The sequence below is a fragment of the Mobula hypostoma genome, chromosome 18 (assembly GCF_963921235.1).
Source record: "Mobula hypostoma chromosome 18, sMobHyp1.1, whole genome shotgun sequence".
NCBI classification, from domain to species: Eukaryota; Metazoa; Chordata; class Chondrichthyes; order Myliobatiformes; family Myliobatidae; genus Mobula; species Mobula hypostoma.
Genome location: NC_086114.1, coordinates 14,188,301 through 14,202,181, shown reverse-complemented (window position 1 = coordinate 14,202,181; position 13,881 = coordinate 14,188,301). Strand labels below are relative to the sequence as shown.

General features: G+C 44.9%; 1 protein-coding gene across 1 annotated transcript in view; it reads left to right on the top strand.

Annotated features, from left to right (window-relative positions):
* The window catches only part of LOC134358349 (sorbitol dehydrogenase-like), a 54,984-nt gene that overhangs the window by 32,093 nt on the left and 9,010 nt on the right, over window positions 1-13,881 (top strand). Inside the window, exon 10 of the mRNA XM_063070475.1 lies at window positions 11,365-11,533. Within this exon, the coding sequence (XP_062926545.1) occupies window positions 11,365-11,530 (166 nt within the window). The 3' untranslated portion in view covers window positions 11,531-11,533. The remainder of the gene's footprint in view (window positions 1-11,364; window positions 11,534-13,881) is intronic.

The following is a 13,881-nucleotide window of genomic DNA, read 5'->3' as shown; positions in this document are numbered from 1 at the left end:
GCCATCCGAAGGTAGAGCATTTCTATGAAACGGTTCGTAAGCCGGAATGTCGTAAAGCGAAGAAGCAATTACCATTAATTTATATGGGAAAAATTTATGAGCGTTCGCAGACCCAAAAATCATACCAAATAACACATAAAACCTAAAATAACTGTAACATATAGTAAAAGCAGGAATGATATAATGAATACACAGCCTATATAAAGTCGATATACTTTTCCACAATCATTGCCGCACTGTTCTCCGTAGCGAAAATCTCACGCAAGCGCTCTCGGCAGAAACATGGCGCAAGCGCTCTCCAGTAACATTTAAGCTATGAAGCTGCCAAATCATACCAAATAACACGTAAAAATACACAGCCGATATAAAGTAGAAATAATGTATGTACAGTGTAGTATCACTTACAGGAATCGGGAAGACATCGAGCACACTGATGGTGTGTTAGGCTGAGTCGTCGGAGGTTGGGGTGGTGCAGTAGCCCCCACCCTCCGGGCAGCGAACCGATACCGATCCGCGAAGAATGCAGGGGTACAGTGGTAGCCGGGACGCACCCAGCACATCTTTAAGAAAAAAGCCGAAACAAACAAACTAATTAATTAGGTGCCGCCCGGCACGTAAATGTCGGCCCAGATCAGAGGCGACGCAATCGGCAATCACCCCTGATCTGGGCCAACATTTACGTGCCGGGTAGCACCTAATTAATTAGCTTGTTTATTTCGGCTTTTTTTCTTAAAGATGTGCTGGGTGCGTCTCGACTACCGATGCATTCTTCGCGGATCGGTATCTGTCCGCGGCCCAGGGGTTGGGGTGGTGGGACACTGGGGTGTCATCTCATCGTCTGTTTCCATCAGGGCAGGCAGGTCATCTTCTTCTATGTCTGCCTGCCTCAATGTCGAAGGTCGAGGTTCGTCAGCTGATGTGGAAGGCTTGCTTGACTGCTTAGCCTCGCGCATTTTTAGATCATACAGTTCTTTGTAAGCACTCAAACCATCCTGCAAATATGCCCTAAATCGATGTACCCTTTCAAAATTAAAGTCATACTTTATCATTGCAGCGAAAATCTCACGCAGTTGCTTCATGTTCAGTTCCTGGACGACTTCACTTTCGGTCCGTTCGCTACTGCATTCAGTTTTGATTGTTATCCTTTCCTCTTCCAATTGCATCAGCTCTTCATCTATCAGTTCTTGGTCATGAGATGCAAAAACCTCTTCAACATCATCTTCGTCAACTTCCACAAGCCAAACTCACTTTGTCCTTGCTTTGTTCACCACGATTGAAACACTTAATTATGTCTAGTTTTACGCTAAGTGTAACACCCTTACAAGCTCTTTTAGGCTTTTCCGATACCTTAGAACTCATCTTGCTAACGGCTGCTCACAGGCACGTGTTTAAGCAATGCCAGCTAGAATGCCGTTCCGAATCTGGGGGGAGAGCAGCTGCTCGGAGCACGCGCTGCCTTTTCTCGTAACAGTGAAAACACCTTCTGTTAGCGAAAACAGGTAACTAATGTAAGTCTTTCGTAACAGTGAGGTTTCGTAAAGCAAACGTTCGAAAAGCGGGGGATGCCTGTATTGGGTTTCGCTTTGTAGGAAGTAATGTCTTGCAGTCCCTGCCAGAGCTGCTGTGCATCTGATATCGCCTCCAACCTCGTTCGAAGTTGTCCCTTCACCCTTGAAATAGCCCTCCGCAAATCATACCTATTTTTCTGTTACAGGCCTGGGTTACCAGGCTTGAATGCCATAGATCTAGCCTTCAGCAGATGACGTACGTTCATCCATGGCTTTTGGTTTGGGAATGTATAGTAAGTCTTTGTGGGCACACACTCATCCACACAGGTTTTAATGAAGTCAGTAACAACTGCAGCATACTCATCCAGATTCAAAGATGAATCCTTGAATACAGTCCAGTCCACCGATTCAAAGCAGTCCTGTAAGCACTCCTGTGCTTTCCTTGTCCAAACCTTCTCGGTCCTCACTGATAGTGCTGCAGTCTTCAGTCTCTGCCTATACTCAGGGAGTAGAAGTACAGATAGGTGATCAGACTTCCCGCAGTGAGGGCGAGGGTCTACGTTGCCTATCCGTTCACTACCGGGTCAGGTTGTACAGTGATGCCGCAGGGAAACAGGCCCTTCGGCCCAGCAGGGCTGTGCTGACTATTCACCACCCATGTTACACTAATCCCACGTCCCCATTGCCTGAACACTGTGGTGCTACCTGTTCACTGATAGCTGTCCTTGGCTGCGCAGGAGTTACCTGCTGAGGGAGAACGATGCTGAAAAGGCAACAAATTGCCACGTTCAGAACAGTTGTAACTACATCATCATTTGTATTTAGCAGCTGAAGATATCTATTTGTTTTCTCTCCAGATCATATTAAAAAACCACAATTAATGAATCAGTTAATATTACATAAAAATCTAAAGAAAAAAATGACAGATGCTGGAAACTTGGAAACACTTGGCAGGATGCTGTCATAAGGCGGTGGCTGGGAATGGACCCAAGTGCAAGACACAGACACTGAAGTACTAGGACTAGGATACAGGGTGAGGGCTAGGACATGGACGCGAGAACCGGGAACCCAGAACAGGACTGGACCAGAGAGCTAGGAGCCGGGCTTGGACTTCGAGCCAGAGACGGGACAAGGACCCAGAACCTGTGTCTTGCCTCTGGCTCGGACCCCAGAACTAGGCAAGGACGAGACTTGGCTGGCAGGCAGGACGAGGCTAGAGACTAGAGACTTGAGGCGACGCTGGACACTAGAGACTTGAGGTGAGGCTAGAGGCTAGAGACTTGGGGCTTGGGGTTTGGGGCGAGGCTTGGCTAGAGACTTGAGGCGAGACTTGGCTAGAGGCTTGGGGTCTTGAAGCTCTTCCTGGGCAGGGCGCAGTACTCCTGGGCAGGGCACGGATCTCCACCCGACGGAGGCAAGGGGCAGGAAGGGACATAGATACAGGGTGGCTCCAAGACAAGACTTCAGACGAGGCGAGAGTTACCGGCAAGACAAGGCAAGGCTTCAGGCAATGTGAGGTGAGACAAGAACTTCAGACGAGGCGAGAGTTACTGGCAATACAAGGCAAGGCTTCAGGCAATGTGAGGCGAGACAAGAACTTCAGGCGAGGCGAGAGTTACCGGCAAGTCAAGGCAAGGCTTCAGGCGAGGAAACAGAAGGCAGGGGAAGGGATACAAGGAATAAGGACAAGAACAATCCAGCAGCCACACCCTGGTCTCTGGAGGTATTTATGCAGCCAGCCCCAACGAGAATCAGCTGCCTCAATTAGTGCTCCACAGGAACCGAAACAGGGTAGACAGGAAAACCTGGAGCAAGGGTCGATGGATCGGACTGTGAACCGGAATGTGGACTTCACAGACCGGACCATGACAGGTGCTCTTATTTCCATATAGAGGGAGAGCCACATGGTTGGCACAATTTTCATTAAAGGAGCCATCGACTATCTCAGATACCAAAATAATCCTTCCAGGTGAGGCAACACTTGATGTGAGTCTGTTGGATTATCCAGTACTCCCAGTACAGCCTCCTTTACATTGGTGAGACCCGGCGTGGATTACTTTGTCAAACACAGTAACAGGCAGGATATCCTGGTGGACACCTATTTTAATTAGACTTCCATTTCCATTTTGACATGCCTGTTGCTGGCCTCGTCTACTGCAATGATAAGGCCACACTCAGGTCAAAGAGCAACAGCTCATATTCTGGCTGGGTAGCCTGCAACTTGATGGCATGAACATTGATTTATCTAATTTCCTGTAATTTCTCTCCCTCCCCTTTTCTCTTTTTCCATTCCTCCTTCTGGTTTCCTTCTCTTCACCTGCCCATTATCCCCCTCTGGTGCCCCGCTCCTTCCCTTCTCCTGTGGTCCACTCGCTTCTCCTATCAGATTCCTCCTTCTTCAGCCCCTTTACTTCTACTTATTGGCTGCCAGCTTCTTACTTCAACCTCCTCCATCTACCCACCCACCCACCTTCCCCTTCACCTGTTCTCACCTATCACCTGCCAGTGTGTACCCCTGCCCCTCCTCCACTTCCTTGTTGTGGCTTCTTCCTCTTTCCTTTCCAGTTCTGATGAAGGGTCTCAACCTGAAACATTGACTGATTATTCTACTCCACGGATTTTGCCTGACTTGCTGAGTTCCTCCAGCATTTGGTGTGTGTTACCTATCAGTCTATGTAAAGAAATGTACCCCACACATCTCCTTTGAAATTTCCCCCTCATCTTAAACGTGTGGACAGAAAGAGCTGATGAATGCTAACTTTATTACTCTTTCCACACACTCTGCTCCACTTCTTGAGTGCTTTCAGCATTTTCTGCAAATAGTTTTGTGAGTTTATGGAAAATATCATCGTATAGGAAAAAAATCAGCCAAATTATGCATTATGGGCGAAGGTCATAAAGTTGGCCAAGAAATTCTGAAAGAATTCCTTCTTTCTGAAAATAGTGCACAAGGCTAATTTATAACCACCTGAGAGGGCAGATGGATCATTTGATGACTCTGCTGAAAACTGGCACCTCCAGTTGAGGGAGTGTGGCTCCTTCTCAGTATGGCAATAAGAGCATTCTGATTTTTTGAGAAAGTCATAAAAATCCACAGTCTTTGACATCACTGACAAGTTAACTCTGCAGCATAATATTACATTTGTTAAAGCAAAGTTTATTTCAATATTGCAATTGTTTCTGAAGTTAGTGGTAAAATATTTTCAGGAAGGTAATTTTGAGTTCAGTCTTCTATTTAGGATTGTGTAAGAGCCAAGCCCTACATGCAAGTACACAGTGCTCCAGGCAGCACCCTCTTAATTTGTTGTTAATAGTCTGATCTACAATCTAATCCCTTTTGCAAATATAAGTTCATACCTGCAGCATTTTTACCAACGGTTTACAATCCAAACAAAAATAGGCATGAGTTCTGTTTGAAAGGGAAAGAATTTTGATCTACCACCTTTGCACAAGAGCTGAATTTAACTCAGTTGGTAACAGTCCTGTCTGTTCTCTCTCTCTCTTGCTCTACCTCACTCCCTCCTTGCTTCTCTCTGTCTCTGCCTTTCTCAATCTCTCTCTGCTCTGGCCCATAGAAGGCATGAAAGGAACATGACTGAAGCACATCAATATTGGCTCTCTCAAATGGTACCTGTCCAAAATGTCTGACAAAGACAGGAAACCCGTGTGGGAGAGTTTTTAAAGTGGAAAAGCTGTTGCACTGTGCAGTTCCACTCTCTCAACTTCAGAATTCTGGGTCCAGTGGTACGAACAAACTGGGGTCTTCCTTGGTTGCAGTGGACAATCAAAACATCTTCTGTGCCTTGCCATCGCTTTCCATAAAGTGATGCAGTATGCCTCCTGGCCATTAGATCTCTCCATTGATCTCGACCACCCAGACCGCGAGAGCTGACTTCATATGCTAGTATAGGCATGCCCTATCTCACTGGGGTATAAGGCCCGCTGGCTACCCTCACCTGGTTTAGCCCATCTGTCAAAGCCGTGTACCAGGGTGTGGCTGCTGTCAAGTGCAAACAGCTACTTGAAGCCACAGGTGGGAACTGGGTGTCCAGTGAGGACCAGAATTGAGTGAACTGCCCCAGAATGGACACGACAAGCCCCTTCACCAGTGATGCTATCCCTCTGTGGACACCCCATACACCCTACACTCAACTAACACAAATCAAAAAGGCTTTGAGACAAACTTTCACCAAATGGTCCTTTGTTAACCAAAAATTCCTGTCATTTCCAAAATTGATGTTCGAGATGAGAGGGAAGACCATGAGAAGTAGAAGGTTTAAATTTTATTTTCTTTCAGAGAAAAAAAAGACAAATTTAGCTCAATATGGACTTCAGGGATGTTTCAGTGTATGTCAGAAGATAAGGGGCCCTTCATCTCTATGTTCCTCTTGTGTTGTCTCCTGCAGTTGCTTTTTGCTTTCCATATTCCAATACCTGCAAGAAAAAGAATTTTTTTGAAAAATTAGTGAGGTAATTGCAGTGGTTTAGCTAGTGGAGCAGCTGCCCCACAAATCCAACGGCCTGGGTTCAACCATGACCTCCCGTTACTGTCTGTGTGGAGCTCCCTGTGACTTTGTGGGGCTTCCCACTGGGTGCTGCAGTCCTGGTGAATGGTCTCAGCCCAAAGTGTCAGCTGTTTATTCTGTGATAGTATTAGGTTCACTGTTGGCAGAGCCCTAAGCTCAAAAGGAGACTTAAAACCTATCTGATATAGATAACTATGGGTACCCTCACTATATTGCTATCGGGAGGTTATACAGCATCAACCTACTCTTCAAAGATTAGCTAACTTCCATGTCTAGTCTCTTTGGTGAGGTTTAGCTGCCAACATTCACTATTTAAGTGGTGGGTTAACCCTTCTTACTAAGACCATAAGATATAGGAGCAGAAGTCGGCTATTTGGCCCATCCAGTCTGCTCTGCCATTCAATCATGGGCTGATCCAATTCTTCCAGTCATCCCCACTCCTCTGCCTTCTCCCCATACCCTTTGTGCCCTGGCTAATCAAGAACCTATCTATCTCTGCCTTAAATGCACCCAGTGACTTGGCCTCCACAGCCACTCGGGCAACAAATTCCACAGATTCATCACCCTCTGATAGAGTAATTTCTCTACATCTCTGTTCTAAATGGACATCCTTCAATCCTGAAGTTGTGCCCTCTTGTCCTAGACTTTCCTACCATGGGAAATAACTTTGCCATATCTAATCTGTTTAGGCTGTTTAACATTCAGAATATTTCTATGAGATCCCCGCTCATTCCCCTGAATTCCAGGGAATACAGCCCAAGAGCTGCCAGATGTTCCTCACACGGTAACCCTTTCATTGCTGGAATCATTCTCGTGAATCTTCTCTGAACCCCTCCAATGTCAGTATATCCTTTCTAAAATAAGGAGCCCAAAACTGCACACAATACTCCGTGTGGTCTCACGAGTGCCTTATAGAGCCTCAACATCACATTCCTGCTCTTATATTCTATACCTCTAGAGATGAATGGCAACATTGCATTCACCTTCTGCACCACTGACTCAACCAGGAGGTTAACCTTTAGGGTATTCTGCATAAGGACTCCCAAGTCCCTTTGCATCTCTGCATTTTGAATTCTACCCCCATCTAAATAATAGTCTGCCTGTTAATTTCTTCCACCAAAGTGCATGTCCATATACTTTCCAACATTGTATTTCATTTGCCACTGCTTTGCCCATTCCCCTAAACTATCTAAGTCTCCTCTGCAGGCTTTCTGTTTCTTCAACACTACCCACTCCTTCACCTATCTTTGTATTATCAGCAAAGTTAGCCACAAATCCATTAATCCCATAGTCCAGTTCATTGGAATACATTGTAAAAAGCATTGGTCCTAACACATTTCCCTGTGGAACTCCACTGGTAACCGGCAGACAGCCAGAATACGATCCCTTTATTCCTACTCTCTGTTTTCTGCTGACCAGACAATGCTGCGCCTACACTAGTAACTTCCCTGTAATACCATGGGCTCTTAGCTTGTTAAGCAGCCTCATGTGTGGCACCTTGTCAAAGGCCTTCTGAAAATCCAAGTACACCACATCTATTGCATCTCCTTTGTCTACCCTGCTTGTAATACAGGTGTCCCCCGCTTTCCGAACGTTCGCTTTACGAAACCTCACTGTTACGAAAGACCTACATTAGTACTCCGTTTTCGCTTTCAGAAGGTGTTTTCACGGTTACAAAGAAAGGCAGCGCGCGATAAAAGGCAGCGCGCACCCTGAGCAGCCGCTGTCCCCTAGATTCGGAACGGCATTGCTTAAACACGTTGCATTGAGCAGCCGTTAGCAAGATGAGTTCTAAGGTGTCGGAAAAGCCTGAAAGAGCTCGTAAGGGTGTTACACTTAGTGTAAAACTAGACATAATTAAGAGTTTCGATCGTGGTGAACGAAGCAAGGACAAAGTGAGTTTGGCTTGTGGAAGCTGATGAAGATGATGTTGAAGAGGTTTTGGCATCCCATGACCAAGAACTGATAGATGAAGAGCTGATGCAATTGGAAGAGGAAAGGATAACAATCGAAGCCGAATGCAGTAGCGAAAGTGAAGTCATCCAGGAACTGAACATGAAGCAACTGCGTGAGATTTTCGCTGCAATGATAAAGTATGACTTTAATTTTGAAAGGGTATGTCGGTTTAGGGATATTTGCAGGATGGTTTGAGTGCTTACAAAGAACTGTGTGATAGAAAAATGCTCAAGGCTCAGCAGTCAAGCAAGCCTTCCACATCAGCCACTGCAGACGACGAACCTCGACCTTCGACATCGAGGCAGGCAGTCATAGGAGAAGATGAGCTGCCTGCCCTGATCAACGATGAGATGACACCCCCGTGTCCCACCACCCCAACCCCCGGGCCCCAGACAGATACTGTACCAATTCGCGGAGAGTGCAGCATTAGCCGGGAGGCACACAGCATGTCTTTAAGAAAAAAGATGAAATAAACATGCTAATTAATTAGGTGCCACCTAGCACGTAATTGTCGGCCCAGATCAGTGCCGATGCAATTGGCAATCGCCTCTGATCTGCGCCGACAGTTACGTGCCGGACAGCACCTAATTAATTAGCATGTTTATTTTGGCTTTTTTCTTAAAGATGTGCTGTGTGCCTCCCGGCTACCCCTGCGTGCCTCGTGGCAATGTATCAGTCAGTGGCCCGGAGGGTGGGGGCCACTGCACCACCCCAACCTGTGACGACTCAGTCTAACACACCATCATCAGTGTGCTCGATATCTTCCCAATTCCCGTAAGGGATACTACACTGTACATACATTATTTCTACTTTATATAGGCTGTGTATTTTTACGTGTTATTTGGTTAATTTGGCAGCTTCATAGTTTAAAGGTTACTGGAGAGCGCGTTTACGCCAACAGTGCTTGCGTGAGATTTTCTGCCGAGAGCACTTGCATGAGATTTTCGCTACAGAGATCTGTGCAGGCAATCGTTGTAGAGAAGTATTTCTACTTTATATTGGCTGTGTATTTATCATATCATTCCTGCTTTTACTATATGTTACTGTTATTTTAGGTTTTATGTGTTATTTGGCATGATTTGGTAGGTTATTTTTTGGTCTGCGAACGCTCACAAAATTTTCCCATATAAATAAATGGTAATTGCTTCTTCGCTTTACGATGTTTCGGCTTACAAACCGTTTCACAGGAACGCTCTACCTTCGGATGGCGGGGGAAACCTGTATCTTCAAAAAATTGCAGTAGGTTTGTCAGGCAGGATTTTCCTTTCAGGAAACCATGCTGGCTTTGGCCTATCTTGTCATGTGCCTCCAGGTATTCCGTAATCTCATCCCTGACAATCAATTCCAACAACTTCCCAACCACTGATGTCAGACTAACAGGTCTATAGTTTCCTTTCTGCTGCCTCCCACCCTTTTTATATAGCAGAGTAACATTTGCAATCTTCCAGTCATCCGGTACAATGCCAGAATCTATCGATTCTTGAAAGATCATTGTTAATGCCTCTGCAATGTCTCCAGCTACTTCCTTTAGAACCCAAGGGTGCATTCCATCAGGTCCATGAGATTTATCCGCTCTCAGACCATTAAGCTTCCTGAGCACTTTCTCAGTCGTAATTTTCACTGCACACTTTCTCAGTCGTAATTTTCACTGCACACATACTTCACTTCCCTGACACTCTTGAATGTCTGGAAAACTGCAGATGTCTTCAATTGTGAAGACTGATGCAAAATACGCATTCAGTTCCCCTGCCATCTCTGCATCTCTCACTACAATATTTCCAGCGTCATTTTCTATTGGTCCTATATCTACCCTCAACTCTCTTTTACCCTTTATATACTTAAAAAAGCTTTTAGTATTTTCTTTGATATTATTCACCAGCTTCCTTTCATAATTCATCTTTTCCTTACTAATGACCTTCTTAGTTTCTTTCTGCAAGATTTTAAAAGCTCCCTAATCCTCTATCTTCCCACTAGCTTTGGCTTCCTTGTATGCCCTCTCTTTTGCTTTTACTTTGGTTCTGACTTCACTTGTCTGCATTCCTCTGTATTTCCAGCATTTGCAAGATCTCTTGTGTTTATGATTTGCTGTAGTTTCTACCCACAGCCCAAACATAAATGGTTCGGTTGGTTAATTGGTTAGTTGGTTCATACAATAGACATAAACAAAGACTGACAAGCGATGTGCAAAAAAGACAAATTGTGCAAATTAAAACACAATAGAGACTGTTCATACATAATACATATAATACCAAAAACAAGTTGTAGAGTCCTTGAAAGTGAGTCTGTTGGTTGTGGAATCAATTAAGAGCCATGGTGAGTGAAATTATCCACACCAGTTCAGGAGCCTGATGGTTGTAGGGTAATAATTCTTCCTGAACTCAGGCATACATTTAATAGGCTAATCCCTGTGCTGTGTGATTTTATCACATATTCTTAAACTGACAATTGAATGATAGATAAGATATAAAGAACTTAGAAAAATAGGAATTGAAACTCGAGGTTGGAAATGTGAAATAAAGTGAACAAATAAAACAAAGGGCCTTGATATGGATAGTACAGTAATTGTGAATCAATGATGGTTAGGAAGTAATAAGTTATAGCATTGTTATAGTTAAGTTACAGTTACGTTATAGTTAAGTTATACACTCAGTGACCACTTTAGTATGTTCCTTCTGTACATAATAAAGTTACCATTGAATGTATACTGTATTCATGGTCTTCTGCTGCGGTAGCCCATCAACTTCAAGGTTCAATGTGTTGTATGTTCAGAGGTGCTCTTCTGCATGCCCTTGTTGTGTGGTTATTTGAGTGATTGTTGCCCATCTGTCATCTTGAACCAACCTGTCCATTCTCCTCTGGCCTCTCTCATTAACAAGGTGTTTTTGCCCACAGAGCTGCCGCTCACTGGATATTCTTTTGTTTTTGCACTGTTCTCTGTAAATTGTAGAGACTGCTGTGTGTGAAAATGCCAGATCGGCAGTTTCTGAGAGACTCAAACCACTGCATTTTGCACCAACAATCATTCCACAGTCAAAATACTTATATCACATTTCTTTCCCATTCCGATATTTGGTCTGAACAGCAATGGAACCTTTTGACCATGTCTGCATACTTTAATGCTTTGAGTTGCTGTCACATGATTGGCTGATTAGATATTTGCATTAACAAGCAGTTGTACAGGTGTACCTAATAAAGTGGCCACTGAATGTATATGTTATACAGAATTCTGAACATTGCTTTAGCTTACTTTAATCGCTATTTTATAGATTAAAACATGTACATTTAAAAGATTAATGGTGGACTATTGAAGACTAAAAGAAGTGAAAATATACCCTGCAGGAAATCTCACTACCAACTATCTTTGCTCTTTGTAGGTGGCCGATTGCGATTAACATGTTGGTATTAAATAGAATTGATGTGAAACCTCTGGTCACACATCGCTTTCCTCTGAATGAGGTTCACAAGGCATTTGCAACAACAAAGGCGGGCAAGGGAGTCAAAGTGATTCTGAAGTGTGATCCAAGTGACCCGGATGAATAAGAGGTATCTCTCCGATATCCAGTATTCCTTTTATTTTGCTTTTCTCCATCCTCTCCTATCCTGTGGACTTTGTTTTTGAAGAATGGCAACTTATTTTGTGGCTGCCCTGGTCCCTTTTTCCATTTCATTCTTCATCTTAAACAATTTCTTTATCAAAAATACACGCAGTTGTCACTTTGAGGTACAGGAGGTACCTAATAAAGTGACCACTGAGTGTATGTTCAGGATCTTCTTCTATTGCACCCTACCCACTTCAAGGTTCAACACGCATTCAAAGATGCTCTTCTACACACCCCTGTTATAATGCATGGTTATTTGAGTGACTGTCACCTTCCTGTCAGCTTGAACCAGTCTGGCCATTCTCCCCTGACCTCCTTCATTAACAAGGCATTTTCACCCACGCAACTACTGGTCACTGGATGTTTTTTTTGTTTTTCACAACCATCCTTTGTGAACTCCCAAGACTGTTGTGCATGAAAACTCCAGGAGATCAGCAGCTTCTGAGATATTCAAACCACACTGCCTGCCAACAATCAGTCCATGGTCAAAGTCACTTACATAACATCTTTTCCCCCCATTCTGATGTTTGGTCTGAAGAACAACTGAAACTCGACCATGCTTGCATGCTTTTAAAATCTTGCTGAATGGTACCACAGCACCCCTCACTCAATGTCAGCAAAACCATAGAGCTAATTATTGGAATTAGAATTAGTGATTCTGAAGTGTGTTTATTCTTTATTATTATTCTAACTAATAATTAGAACTCGCATGGGACCCAGCTACGCCTGCCTCTTCGTTGGTTATGTGGAACAGTCTGTGCTCCAAACCTATTCTGGTACTGCTCCCCAACTTTTCCTTTGGTACATTGACGACTACATTGGTGCTGCTTCCTGCACCCATGCTGAGCTCGTCAATTTCATCGACTTTACTTCAAACTTCCACCCAGCCCTCAATTTCACTTGCTCTATCTCAGACACTTCTCTCCCCTTTCTCGATGTCTCGATCTCCATCTCTGGAGACAGACTGTCCACTGACATCTTCTACAAGCCCACTGACTCTCATAACTACCTCGACTATACCTCTTCCCACCCCACCACATGCAAAAATGCCATTCCCTATTCCCATTTCCTCCGTCTCCACCGCATCTGCTCCCAGGCTTTCCGTTCCAGGACATCTCAAATGCCCTCTTTCTTTAAGGATTGTGGTTTCCCTTCTACCGTCATCAATGATGCCCTCATCCCCATCTCCTCCATTTCCCGCACTTCGGTCCTCACCCCATCCTCCCGCAACCACAACAGGGACAGAGTTCTCCTTGTCCTTACCTACCACCCCACCAGCCCCCGGATCCAGCACATTATCCTCCGCAACTTCCGCCACCTTCAACAGGACCCCACCACTAAGCACATCTTTTCCTCTCCACCCCTCTCCGCTTTCCGTAGGGATTGGTCCCTCCGCGACTCCCTCATCCGCACGTCCATCCCCACTGATCTTCCACCCGGCACTTATCCCTGTAAGTGTAAGTGCTACACCTGTCCCTACACCTCATCTCTTGCAACCATTCAGGGCCCCAAACAGTCCTTCCAGGTGAGACAACACTTCACTTGTAAGTCTGTTGGGGTCATCTATTGCATCTGGTGCTCCCAGTGAGGCTTCCTCTACATTGGTGAAACCCGACGCAGATTGGGAGACCGCTTCGTCGAGCACCTCCACTCCGTCCGCCACAACAGACAGGATCTCCCGGTAGCCACCCACTTCAGCTCTGCTTCTCATTCCCATTCATATATGTCCATACATGGCCTCCTCTACTGCCATGATGAGGCTAAACTCAGGTTGGAGGAGCAACACCTCATATACCGTCTAGGTAGTCTACAGCCCCTCAGTATGAACATAGAATTCTCCAACTTCCGGTAATTCCCTCCCCCTCCCTTCCTCTATCCCTATTTCACTCTACCCCCTCCCCTTGCTCCCTCATGATTTCGCCTCTTTTTTCTACTACCCATTGTTTTCAGGGCTATGATGGCAATGCTTCCCCTCCCCCACCCCTTTGTTTTTCAAATTACTGGTCTTTCAACTGAAGCTGCAAGCATTCTTCAAATCCTTCCCCATCTTTCATTCTTCAGTCCTGACGAAGGGTTCCGGCCCGAATCGTCCACTCATCATTTCTAACTGATGCTGCCTGACCTGCTGAGTTCATCCAGCGTACTGAAAGTGTTGCTTTGATCACAGTATCTCCAGATTATTTTGTGTGTATTGAGCTAATTATTGACTACAAGAGGAGGAAACTGGAGGTCCATGAGCCAGTCCTCATCAGGGGATCAGAGATGGAGAAGGTCGGTAACTTTTAATTCCTC